A 13,446-nucleotide genomic window follows, 5' to 3' on the forward strand; every position below is an offset into this window, starting at 1 on the left:
CCGGCCGGGCTGTCTGAGCCCGGCGGAGTGACCTGGCGGCGGCGTCAAAGCCGGCGGCGAGGCCGCACGGAAACCGCAGAGGACAGGGAAAGCAAGGTCCGCTTAACGCACCGTCCCAGTTGACTTTGTGCCACACGCATAGTATAGTCGGCTCCCAATACTATAGCTGCATCGTCCACCTTTCAAAGCCATTCCTCGCCAAATGGAATTTGCTCCGTTTTCTCGAGAATCTGTCTGGACCGTGGAAGCTGACCTAGTCTCAAAAGGAATTGTTCACTTTGTGTCTGAAACTAAGACGCTTCGCGTCGGTCATAGACTCGTATAGTAGAGCACACGTAGTATATGATTAACCACCACTACTAGTGTGAAACGACCAGTTTATGCACGGGCCTGTATCCGTGGCACGGAAGCCAGCTCAGCGCCAGGACTGCGTGCTGCCTTGTTTGCATACGAAAGTAGCACGCGTGCCACGTCATCAGCCGCACCGACGAGAACGCCCTCGACCAGACCATCCCGGTCGTCGTCATCCGCCACCAGCACGGATCGTATAGTACGTGGGTCTTGGCCGCGGCGAACGTGCAGTCATTTCAAAGCGTGCACGTTACGTGTGGTGGAACGAGATGCATGCAGACAGAAGCGTGGTCGCTCTGTCAAACACGTGTGGGCCCCACACGTGCGGAGGATGCTGCAGTGCCTGTACTAGAAAGATTTTAAGATTTTGGGCAATGCCACGTATGGGGTCGTCCCTGCCTCACTGCCTCGTGCCCTCGTCCTCGCTGCTCCTGTCACATATTCACATCGGCATGGCTGCTAGCAACTTGGCGTATCACGCCAAGCATCTTCCGAAATTCTTGGGTGTCCTTGTCCAAGTAAAATCCGACCCTACTGGGAGAAGCAGAACAAATTTCCACCTTAAAATTCCACTTCTCTTCCTGTGAAGCATTTTCGCTTCTCCAATAATCAGAGCCCGCGATGTTAGTTGCTTCTGGGAGCTTCCGGGAGCCCTACATCCACATGGGCAATGCTCTGATGCCTGAACCCCTTCCCAGCAAATAAAGCGAAATTGATGGTCTCCTTTTTTTAAAAAAAAACTAACAAAATATCCCCGATCCTGTCAAGGAAAAAAAAACGACGCCAGCGTACAAGTCAGATGCATTGAAGGTACCAGGCCGCAACAGCTCAGCTTTGTTTACCTGATCTGATCGCTCTTTCCAAATGGGAACCAGAGGCTAGTGTAGTGTCATTCACCAACCCGTCAATGCTTAATTCAGCTACATGATGCACCAATCAGTGGCCTCCCGATGCAATCCCAAACGATGCACCAATCAATGGCCTCCAGATCTATCAACACGACCAAACCAAGCCGAGCCGTGCCCCTTTCCAGACACCAAAAGGATCGACAAGGCAAAGGTGCCATATGGCATGCGCTGCAGGAACACCAACCCTGCATGATTCAGAGTCAGAAAGGCAATCATGTGAGTCCATGGGCATTAATGCATTATCAATTGACAAGGAAAACATGCCGCAGTTCCACAATGAAGCATAGCACTGTGACACGCTGGTCACTGGAGGCAGCAAACAAACTTGCCTATGTTGGCATAGGCAGAGTGATAATGTTGATTAGATAACTTGACTAAACTTGGTTCGGGAAAGGCTATAAAGACATGGATGATGAAGAAGCACGATCGGAAGCATCTAGGTGGTAGGTACCAATACCATATCACCTCCTTTCCGTGGAAGTAGGCACTGTGCATGTGAAGGCATGTCAAAACCTAAGATATTTTATGTTCGTACCTGAACATGATTGGTCCATCACTGCTCTCTGTCTGTACTTCCGAACATGTGAAAAATTGAGGCCAAAAAAGAGCATGATCAACTGTGTTTGGCACAAAGCCAGTAGACATACATTATGCACATGGACCATGATAAAGTCAAGAAAAACGTAAAAGACCTTAATTTACATTAGTGTTTCGTTCACTGCTTTGCTGCATAGTGGTATCAAGATTGTGCACGCAGAGTAACGACTTAATTTACATTACTCGCACTACTGGCAGGAAACCGTCCATGTTTCTTTCTAAAATAAATATACAGCTGATGTCCCAGATGGCCAGATGGTTACTGATCACAAAACAAGTGCAATTTGGAATTGAGGACTATCATTGTCACATAAAAGATAATGATGGAATTATGCACAATGACATCAGAATAACTAATCCAAGATTGGCAGAAACGGAAGTTGACAAATGTTGTCTCACCACTTGATATAGGAAAAATATTCAGCGTATCGTAAGCCTGACAGCTCAAGAATTCATAGCTACTACAGATGCAATCACAGTCACCATGAGAAAATTCATTTCAGATGTCAAGTTTTGAAAGGGTACATCATCCTCTACAATTTAGAACTAATGAATAAATAGTTGACATGAATGCAAACTTTGCTCCGTTTATCTCTTAAATTTATGTGAACAAAAAAGTTAAATATAATAAGGAACAAAAAAGGAACACAAACTCTTGGAACCTTTCCTCGTCTCATTTTACCCCGTATTTTATCAATAAAGCTAGAAATAGACATAAATAGCTCCTTAGGTAAATAGTACAGTTAACAGAAGTAATTCTTCAGTGTCTTTTGAGAAATACAGATCAAAACATTCCAGTCATGTTTAAAGAACATGCAAGCCAGAAACAATACTAGACTGTGAGCTAAACCATTTAAATCCATTACAAAAGTAAGCGGTACTATGGAAGCTTTGCTATGAAAGGAGAAAGTTACCAAATGTTTCAGCCTATGCTCTTAATGGCTGACTGGTACAGGGAGTTACTAACCAGTGCTTGGACCACCTAAGACAACCTGAACAAGTTGTTTATTACAAATAGACAAAAAGCAAACTGAATAAAGCAGTACAAAATCATGCTCCCAGAATGGTTCGTTCAAATAACAACTACAAGTAGTGTTTCGCTGCTTTATCCAACATCTTGATGTTCCACAATGCCAGCCAGCGCATTGATCAATCAACTTTAACTTTATTTCCTATTAGGTTGTCTTTTTCAGGTGTCAGCACAGGTAGCATCTTAGTACTTTGGTGGCAAAGCATGTGAATGCTGTGATGCAGCTGACTCTATAAACTTTTGATACAGATTCTGTAAAAATATGTATTTGATTGCTTGTGCCTAGACAGCCTAGTGGTTGGTTACTCAGCATACCATAGATAGCGTAGTACCTTTTCACAAGCAGGAGGTAGTGTATTTGTTTCCAGTTGCAGCAGACAAGGCAAGCAATACACTAGCAGTTCTGCTTGTGTAAATGGGTTCGTCAGCTCATTCCCTGAGTATCAAGCAGTTTATACAGGGTAAAGGTATTTAAATAAATTTAAAAATTGGAAGGATTTAAGAACTATTATTATTGATATTTTAATGAGCCAATAACACTTCCCAGAAAAATGTAAGTTCAGAGCAAGAGCTATTTACAACTACTGTAGCAAATTTTTTATAAGCATAATCAACTTATGAGCTGCAGACAACAAAGCATTGAAGCACAGAAGGCAAATCAAATTAGGATTTCCTAAAACAGACGCTATTGCTGGAAGAATAAAATGAAACACACACACACCCTGCAGAATGGATTTACTAAAAACAGATGCTATTGCTCCAAGAGGAGGAAAAAAGAAGAAGAAAAGACCAGTGCTCTACAAACAGTAGAAGTTGAAAGTGAGAATGATAATATTATTTGTCATGAAAAAAGAAATAAAATAAACCACTATTCGCATATAAACTAAGGCAAAACGATTGTAGATGCCAAGAAATCCTTTACGAACTGGTACATGATTCCTTGAAAAATATTGGTCTAGCGTCAAAGTAGACAGGAACTGAAAGCAGCACTAACATTTCAGTGAGCTACAGGCATGCATACATTGATTGCAACAGTCAAATCCAGATTGCTTATGAGTTATGACTCAGGATGCTCTTACCTGTTAACAAAGCAAGTTCCACCTGAAAGCATGCTTTTGAACATCCAACTAAGCCAGCCCGGAACAAGTTGAAGTGACGCCAATAGAAGGTGATAGTGTGTTTTATTTTAGGACAAGCATGATACAAAGTCAGCAGTGGTGAATCATGGAAGATCTTGTAACAAGTCCTGCAAAATATGTCATTGTGGTGCAGGCATAATGCCAGGAGTTTTGCTGATCTTAGTTTTCATTACCTAGATAGTAGATTTGATATCACCAAGAACCGAACCCAACTGAGAAGCCACAAACCTAACACAAATTATTTGCCCCCTCACTGAGTGGAAATCAACTTTGTGTTTTGTTCTTTCATACTCATAAATTTATTTATGTACGGGTCATAGGATCAAGGAATAATCATTTGGCATGAGCATTCAGTGTCAATTGCTCAATTCTGTTGCAACAAATAGTTGTACTGTAGATATTTTCGTGCATGTGTTAGCCAACAGTCAGCAAAAGGAAAAACCATGGGACAGAGCCTTCATCCTGGTGCCATAACTTCTCTAGGATGGGAATACTCAAATTTTCCAGGAAAGAGGGGGGAAAAAGGAAGCTCCTCCTGTAGACCGTAATGCATCATGTTCTCAATAATCTATAACGTTGTCACGTGTTCAACAGAGCAGAACATCAAGAAGACAGCAATTAAGCTGAATTTTCTGTTGCATTGACATGTTCCTATGAAGGTCAGAGAAGTATAGTGCAATCCAGGTACAGATCAGTTTATTCGCATGCAAACTTGCAAAGAGGTTTGCACACAAAGCAATGAATCTTCCTCTCTACTAGGAATTTCAAACATCAATAGTAAAAGGTCTAGCTCAATGAGAGTTCATTCTAAAATTGCAAGCATCCTATACAGCTTATCTTGCAAACAACAAACGATGAAGTACTTCTCTTTTAGAAAATAATTATTGGAAAAGGGACAAGTGGATTTTTCATGGCCATAAATCACTCATGTGGGATGCTGCCATGGCCTACTTAGTTCTAAAAGGCTTATAACATCCATTATCCAGAATCCTCTTATGTTATTGTTGTTACAGGATCATGATCCTTGACTAAAGCACTAACAGTGGCACCCAAGGATTAAACACAAAACCTGTAAAGATTTCCTGCGTCTTATCATGGTATGCGTATTGATATACCATCGCAGTTTCTCCTAACTTCTATGGAGACGTTTTGCAATATTAACCGGTAAGGTTTCTGCTGTCTCTAAACTTAAGTTCCGAACACTTTAGATAGTAGCCACGTGAAGAGGCCAGAATTGATTTTTTTTCCCATTTATCTAGAAGAAATATCGTCAAACATTCCAGCATTATATGTAGTCTACACTGGTAAAAAATTAATCAAGCTCTTTTTTTTCTGAAATGATCATTAATCAGGCATCACAGCATGCTTCCTTTATTAAAGAGCTGGTGGAACACTAAAACTACATGACACCATCATAGTAAGAAATTCCATGAGTAAAAGTTCCCTTACGTTTCTTGTTCATCAAAAAATAAACCAGATTGAACAAACTGTTCATTTCCCTTGAATCAGCATTAGCAGTGAAGATAGAAACAAACAACTAGTTAAATACAACAACAACAACAACAACAACTTAGCCTTTTGTCCCAAGCAAGTTGGGGTAGGCTAGAGATGAAACCCACAGAAAACAAGAATAAGAAACAAACAACTAGTTAAATGCAAAGAGAAAAAGAGTTAACAAGAAGACAACATCAAAGAAGCAAATGCAAAGTTAAGGGGTTAAAGTTCTGCTATCTATTTGATATTTGGGTTGTAACATGAACAAAAATATACCACCTGCAACCGAAACATTCAGAGATTCAAAAGTACCTTCCATTGGAATGTTTACAAGCTCACAGGCTTGGAGGGTTTCTGAAGAGAGGCCATTCCCCTCACTTCCTAACACTAAGCACAGAGACTCATTCAAGAGTGAATCAGCTAGTTCTTTGGACAGCGAGTGGATTCCTTTGGACGCATCACTGCTACTTTCTGGATGGCCTGCCATCATCTTCATATCATATTTAGTCATTAATGCATGCAGGTCATGCCAGGTACCAGAGACAATAGGCAGCTGCAAAGAGGCTCCACGGGCTGCACGAAGAGCCTTTTCATTGAAAGGATCACAACAAGCTGGGAGAAGAAATACCCCATCCTGTTGGCATTTGGGTTTACAGGTTGTCAGAAGTGTAGAAGTCGGAACAGTAAATACTAGAGAGTATTTGGTTTTGTGAACCAGATATAGTTTTAGTACACATGAATCCTGTGTTGTGTATCCCATAAAAAAATTCTTGCAAACAATAGCATTGGATAAGGACATTCCATCCTATCTTACATAAGAGCAGAATCAATTTCATTTTAGCAAAGGAGCAGAATGAAATTTCATGGCATATTCTCAAAACCCAAATTACTGCGAACTCTATCCTGTGACAGTTCAATTTGTCTTATAAATCAAATAGGTTCAAAACAGCTAGAAAAGAATCAAAGTAGAATGACAAATCTGGTCTCAGAAAGGAAAAACATATGCTCTAATGAAGTGGCAATATATTGTCAACATAATGCAATGTAGCAGTAGTTCAGTCTGATATACTTCAACAAGTAAGAAGTAACACTAAAGAAAGAGATGGCGTACCCATTTGAAAGCACAAGCTGATCTTATCAGCGTTCCAAGGTTACCAGGATCCTGCAAGGTAAGGGCACTATGTTCAGCTTGAGATGCATTGTGCAAAATTTGTAACTACGCTTGTAATGCACATAACTAAGTTAGTTTCGAACGAAAACAAAATGCATGGATTAGAATTTTGTTATGTTTTTGAACTGTGGAATGCTTTGTAGTCTAAGCATAAATGATGACAGCAATTATCTCTGCGCAATGGTGGGGTACTGCATATCCTCACCTGTATCCCATCAAGGACTAGAATCCTCTTCGGATGATTGAACAGCCCATGAAGAGAATCCCCATCCTCATGGCTCCCGAGGTCGCAGAAGTACCTAGGCATGTGCAGGACAGCCATCGCCTCGGTGGAATCAACCGACTGCATGCCGGACACCTTCTTCATCACCGCGGCGCTGACAAACACGACATCGCCAGAGAACTCGCGCAGCACCTCCGGGACCTCCACGCCGTCCAGGAGAAGCAGGAAATCGATGGCGTCAAGCTCAAACCTACACATCTCCCTGAAGCAAGGGGGGCAGGAGCACAGGATTTAGGACGAGAAGGTTCGCGGGACGGGTCAGAGATGGCAAGGGCCTGGAATCGCGGGGAGTACAGGATGGGGGCGAGGCCGACGAGGAGGAGGCGGCGGCAGGAGCGGCGGTACGCGGCGGAGAGCCGGAGCTTGACGCAGTGCTTCACGAGCGGGTTCGCCACGCTCGCCACCTGCTTGCGCTGATGCCCGGCCCGGGAGGAAGCCGCGGCCGCCGGCTTCGACGCAGCGGAGGCCGTACCAATGACGGCGCGGGACGAGGATTTGCTCCGAAGGCGGAGAGCGCGCTCCGGGCTCGGCGAATAGTTGGCCGCCAAGGACGGCGGCGGGGCTCGCGCCAGTAGCAGCATCGCGGTGGCGAGCGGCCGAGCTGGGGGCGTGGTGTGGCACGCTCCGTTTGTTGACTTGGCCTCGTGGGCTTGGCGCCCATCTTATCTGCTGATGGACTCAAATTGCACATTTGCACCCAACGGTCAGGATGACGGGATGGACTCTAGCATTCCCCAGTGCCCTTTGTCACAAGCATTCTGCATTTTTGCCACTGGATACTACAGCCTGCCTCTGAGACACATTTGATATGTTTGATTAACTTTCACCTCATCTAGGATCTTTTTGAAATTACTGCGCATTTCATACTTATTTCTGAAGCTTGTTCACTGATCATTGTGCAAACAGCACCTTTGCACATCAAGCGCTCCCCGGCGGGAATTGTGCGAGGGACCGTTCAGGCCCGACGCAGGCTGCCGCACCCTGCCGGCGTCACCGCTCGGAACACGGCGAGGGCGAACATTTCGTTCGCGTTGGCTTGCTCCAGCAGCCTGGAAGCAGCGCCCTCCCATGACAACGCAAACAGTTTGGCACCGCTTCAATCAAGCAGTTCAAGTTATTCGGGTACTGCATGCCACCTCCAAATCTCATTGCTCCCGCGATTACAATTCGCGCTGAAGATTGAATGCAGCGTAGTTTACAGCTTTACACGGTCCATACTGTTCGTCCTCTACCAGAAGTGGCATCTTTACAAGAAGGACATCTGCACATGCCAAACTGCTAGGACACAAGTACACAACGGAACATGGGAGAACTGTGAATAAAGCAAAAAACAAAAATCTCTCCTCCTCTTGTGAAGCAGGTCCTTGTGACTCTATAAGCTACCAATTGCAGAAACAGAGCTTAAAACCACGATCCTGAAAGAAGTGAAAGCAGAGAGTTAGATTTTGAGGGGAAGAACAGAGAATGAACGTATTCGATATTGCAAGGATTCTAATTTGAGATGACACGACCTCTAAGGCACTGCTCACTCGTCTCCCATTGCAAGTTCTAGCGCATAATCATCTCTTTCCTGAAAAAGAAGGGAGTCCATTTCATCTTAGGATAGTGTCTGAGAACCAATATATAACTGCATCTTGTAGATCAGAAAGTTAGTACTACTCACCACAGGCCCTCGTGCAAAATATCTCCCGAATTGGAGCCAATATACCTGGAAATTGACAAACAATTTGTTTAATAAGTGAGTTTCATAAGATTATTTCCTACTACATATGGAGCTATATATTGTTCTTTATATTCAGAAAGTGCTTAGACTTTGTACTTGCCTCATCTTCATCTTGAGTCTCGACTTCGACATCACCAGATGGGAAGCCAACACACAACAAGGCATAGCCCTGAAAAGGAAACCATACAATAGGACTCAGGAACACTGGATTACGTAGTTGATAGGCAACGATAGACAATATTTTATGATTGGTTAACTAATTTGCACTGGTGAATCTTTCTATGTTGCTCAACTAAAAATTATACTCAATCAAAAATATATGTCCATATATGTGACACAAAAGATACTAAATCGTCGGTTACATTGTAATCATAGTCCTTCCTAAAAAGAAGTCACGTTAGTCATGCACCAAGCTGCAAGGAATTGCCCAGGGACCTTCAGGAAGTTGCATGAGCTGCCTAAACTGGACCACAGGTTAAGCAATACAGCATCACATTCTCCAGACCCACATGGGGAACAATAGTATGGCATGGACACAGTACTCGAATCAGATCCCAACTAGTGGAAGAAAACACAGGTATACCTGATCTTTTAGTTCTGCAGATATCCCAAGTGCTTCAGGTTGTCTTATTTGTCCTGATTTTATCCGGACTGCACAGCTTGTACAACAACCTGATTGCCAAAAGGAGTCTCCAATTATTATCTCGATAACAAGAAATAATCAAAGTGGAGATACTACGCAAACTAGCAGCAACCAGTGTATCAAAATGCAATAGCATGTTTAGGTCATTCTTAATTTAGTTGTTGTCCAGAAGTATCAGACAAATAGGAGAGTCCCAAATGATTCCAACATGGTTCTGCCTGCATGTTCCAAAAAGGCGAAATGGCAAATTTGAGCAATGGGCACAAAGAGTTCATAATCAAAACAATTATGTATCTTTCTGACCAGATGCAGTGAAATGATGGATACAACCTAGTGAACCCATCAAGGCAGCACGCAGAAGGCAGTCTGATGTCCTCACCACTCTCAGTGCACATGAAAGGAAACACAGTGAATCCATCATCAAGCTCAGCCGCTAAGCTAGGTTCAAGTGTGAAGCGCAGCGATTCGCCTACCGTATGCGACCTGGTGAACAATGCATTCCACAATGAGAATGGGGGGCGTTTATACCAGCTTCGCCAATGATTACGAGGGCCTCGTTGGTCCCCAAATGAGTGGAGCACGGCAGGGACAAGTGAGACCTTCCATCTAGAAGATCAAAAACAGATAGGTGCTGCAGCATGGTGGGTCTAGACTTAATAGCAAGGACTCTACTCTTAATAGTCTGACTGGACTACGTTTGTATATTGCCTCTCCATCCCACCTCCTCGGTCGATGGCAGGTACAAGTGAGAGCTTCCATCTAGACGATCAAAACTGTTAGGTGCTAGAGCATTCCAGAACTCACACAATCACACACTGGCACAATCTTGCGAATACTTGGAGAAGATGAACAACACACATGAGTTTTGCAACGCGACAACTACTTGCCTCCTCTACTCTCTTGCATATATATATTTGCTCAACTTAATACAATGTGATGCGAAACATGAGCTTGGTTTAGCTTCAAACGCAACAATTACAAGGTACTCATTGGTGCCAAGTGGGTGAGCATACAAAACCAGATGGAGCTAGACTCAAGCACAGATTCTATTCTGCATGCAGTAGATGTCCTGTCAAACTACAACCCCAAGAGTACTTGTTTATATGTGAAGCCCAAAGTTTTCCCTACATATGCAGCCTAGTGAACAATGCACTCACAATGACAATGGAGGGGGCTCTTGGCCCAACTACAGAGGAGTGCAGATGGTTATATGTTGGAAGCACATACCCTACACGCTTCTCATAACCATATATGAGTATCGTGTAAGACTTGCACATGCTGCTACCCATATCAGCATAAGAGGAGGAGGCATAATAGCCACCATTCAGTTTCCACCACCATCTTACACGTCTATTTTGGAGCACTAACTACCTGGCTGGCTGCAAGTAGAAGGGGATGGAGGGTGGTTTTCAGTTTTTTACCAACTGCCATGGTGAAGACAGTGCTTCAGGCCCTGTATGAAAGAAATTCAGATGCTTCAAGCTAGAGGGATACAAGCATGGTTGGCATCGATGAACTTTATTATTGTAAGTGCTACTACTAGTCATGCATAATGAGTCTACCAACGGCTGCTTACTTAACAGTCGCGTTCATGGTTGCTACATGAATATTGGATCATATCATGTATTCCAGCTTGGGCAAGTCTGGTGCTCCCATGGCATTCACATTCTACTCTACTCTTGGTGTAGCGATGTCGTGAACACTGCATGCACTATGTATCACGCAAAAGAAATACCGCATGATGGGCCAGCTGGTCTCGCTTGATTGTTTTCTTGCAAGTTTGCAACTACAAGGATATTGAATGATCATTGCAAGAACACGCCCCGGTAACTCGCAACTGATCTCAGTCAAATGCAGGCTAACTTAACTTTGTGGGCTTCTCACTACTCAGCAAATTTTAATGAGTTGCTCATATTTCAGTTCCTAGGAAGATGGATGGGCGTGGTTCTTACAATCTCTTAACTAACTATCCCAGCATCATTGTTCGAATTATCTTGAAGGGTCATATTTCAGTTCTAATGATAGGGACTAGGGAGTCGTGCCCAGCCATTGAGCCTAGCCAGCGCTGCTGCTGAAAATTAAGGCTCATGTGCCATGCATGGACAGCAAATAATGTACTAATATGATTTACTGACATCTCCTAGGGACATTGCGGTTTCATTCATCAGGAGTCAGGAGCTCTGGATACGTTGCAAAAGCCACTATTCCTTTGTAAAAAAACAACTGAACATTCAAAATCGTGCTGTTGCCAGGTTATCATGATAAGTTAATTAACCCTACAAAGCAACCTGAATAGCAGTTCAACAGATTAGCGTATGCAGGTCTCGCTGAATTCGGTTGCTGTGCAACAGTATAGGACAAATGAGAGTTGCAAACGCGGGCGGAGAGGGGATAGGAGGATTCAGGATGCAACCTACCGTGCCGGCACGCGAACGGCAGCCTGATGTCCTGCGCCTCCGCGGTGTGCAGAATGTACTGGTCCTGCGCCCGCCACCCACCATGAGCCCATGTCAGTATCCATACCAGACCTTCCTTCCCCAGGAAACAGAGACAACGGAGCACAACGCGCGCGGGGCGAGGCTGGGCGTACCTCGGGCACGACGAACTCGTGGACGACCCCGCGCTGGCGGTCGTGGACGGTGACCTTGTGGGCGGGGACGGCAGTGGCGGCCGGCGGCCGGGGCGCCTGCTGCAGCTCCGAGGCGCGCGCCCTCGTGTCCCGCGCGGGACGGCTCCGGCGCGGGGACGCGGAGCCGGGGAGGACGCCGGCGATCCCCTCGCTCCTCCACAGGCACCCGATGCGAGCCCTGCAGCGACGCGCAAGGATTGGCGAGTTCAGCGTGCGCCAGTGAGGCATGGCATCCAGTGAATTAGGAACCGCGAGTGGCGACGTTTGGGGAATGCGACGAGCACAGTGGGCGAGCTGAGAAGTGAGAACGGGAGGAAACGGGACGGCGGAGCGTGAGCGCGTACGTACGTCGTGGCGGCGGGGCAGGCCATCATGCCCGCCGTCGGCCTTCTGCTCTCAGTTGACGGGCGGGTCCGGCCCGCGGCGGGTGGCGGGTGGTGCTCGGACGGACGGGTTCGCGGCCGCGGCCGGCGCGGGGGGCGACGGTAGGGAGCGTGACGACTGCTGCGTGAGCGAGCGCCGAGCGGGACGGAATCCTCGCGCGACTGGCTCGGAGCGGATAAGGGGCCTGCCTGCCGCGCGCTCCCCCGCCGCTCGCTGGATCCCATCCCTCAAGAGGCCTCACGGGGGGAGCCCCCCTCAACCGTGCGGCGGAGCAGAGCGGATCCACGAGTAGGACGGGCCGGGTCGCGTCGGCCGACCATGCCTGGAAAACTTTTTGTGCGCGCGGCCTGGCGGGTGAATCCGGCCGGCCCGCAGCCCGGACGCACGCACTAGGCTGCGGAGCAAGTCGCGGAGACGACGTCTTCGGAGCCCGCCCCCTCCGTGCGCCGTGCGGGCGATCGTGTAGCCGAGGCGGGGCGGCCGGCCGGTCCGGTCCGAGCCGCCGCTGCCCGCTGCCAAAGGACGCGCCCGTCGAACGCGCGCTGCCGTGCCGCGGCGCACGCAGCGCGGCCTTTCTACTCCAGCAGCGGTTCACCATTCGGGAGCGGTTCAAAGCCCCCCCACCTACTCGCCGGTAGTATCACCCGCCGTCCAAGGTAAACACCATTTGCTCCCTCCAAATAGGCACCTCCACCGTCCACCGTCCACCGTCCGCGCAGGACCGTCGAGCGGACACGAACGGCTCCTACGTGCGTGAAAAACCCATCCCGAGACGGCTCTGCGGCGCCGCCGGGCGGTCGTCAGGTGCCATCCAAATTCCAATAGGTTCGCCGCGACAATGATTTCTCGGCTCGCGTGCTCGACTCGATCATCATCCTCGTGGTTCGGTTTCGGTCGTTGCCTGCTGCCTACAGTACTTGGCCTTGGCTCTTCCGACGCCCGCAAGGCCGCAAGAGCCGCACGCCCACGCCGGCGCACAGCACCCGGCCCGGCTTCTTCTGTTCATCTTTCTTTTCATTTTCTTTTAATTTATCCTTCCCGTGGCGTCTGGAGTGACAAGTTGACAACGTGTTGGCAGGTCGTAATGCAAAAGT

At 46.6% G+C, this 13,446-nt stretch overlaps 2 protein-coding genes across 3 annotated transcripts; both read right to left on the bottom strand.

Moving 5' to 3' along the window:
- Positions 1–1,126: 1,126 nt before the first annotated feature.
- On the bottom strand, positions 1,127–7,659 carry LOC112877756 (putative TrmH family tRNA/rRNA methyltransferase). Of its 2 annotated transcripts, XM_025942115.1 has the most exons (7): positions 7,268–7,659; positions 6,896–7,175; positions 6,631–6,681; positions 5,832–6,153; positions 3,219–3,322; positions 1,795–1,826; positions 1,127–1,444 (listed from the first exon to the last, which is right to left on the bottom strand). In XM_025942115.1, the coding sequence occupies exons 1-7, from the start codon at positions 7,552–7,554 to the stop codon at positions 1,345–1,347; spliced, it is 1,176 nt and encodes a 391-aa protein (XP_025797900.1). In that variant the 5' UTR covers positions 7,555–7,659; the 3' UTR covers positions 1,127–1,344. The 2 variants fall into 2 exon arrangements, with proteins under 2 accessions (XP_025797900.1, XP_025797901.1); XM_025942116.1 differs by lacking the exons at positions 1,127–1,444; positions 1,795–1,826; positions 3,219–3,322 and adding an exon at positions 3,917–4,560 and having other exon boundaries at positions 7,268–7,654.
- Positions 7,660–8,087: 428 nt separating this feature from the next.
- LOC112877757 (ferredoxin C 2, chloroplastic) lies at positions 8,088–12,652 on the bottom strand. Its single transcript, XM_025942117.1, has 8 exons — positions 12,317–12,652; positions 11,930–12,146; positions 11,757–11,820; positions 9,280–9,368; positions 8,797–8,865; positions 8,637–8,681; positions 8,485–8,543; positions 8,088–8,388 (listed from the first exon to the last, which is right to left on the bottom strand). The coding sequence occupies exons 1-7, from the start codon at positions 12,574–12,576 to the stop codon at positions 8,499–8,501; spliced, it is 789 nt and encodes a 262-aa protein (XP_025797902.1). The 5' UTR covers positions 12,577–12,652; the 3' UTR covers positions 8,088–8,388; positions 8,485–8,498.
- Positions 12,653–13,446: the final 794 nt, after the last annotated feature.

This window comes from Panicum hallii, chromosome 9, assembly GCF_002211085.1.
Source record: "Panicum hallii strain FIL2 chromosome 9, PHallii_v3.1, whole genome shotgun sequence".
Lineage (NCBI taxonomy): Eukaryota > Viridiplantae > Streptophyta > Magnoliopsida > Poales > Poaceae > Panicum > Panicum hallii.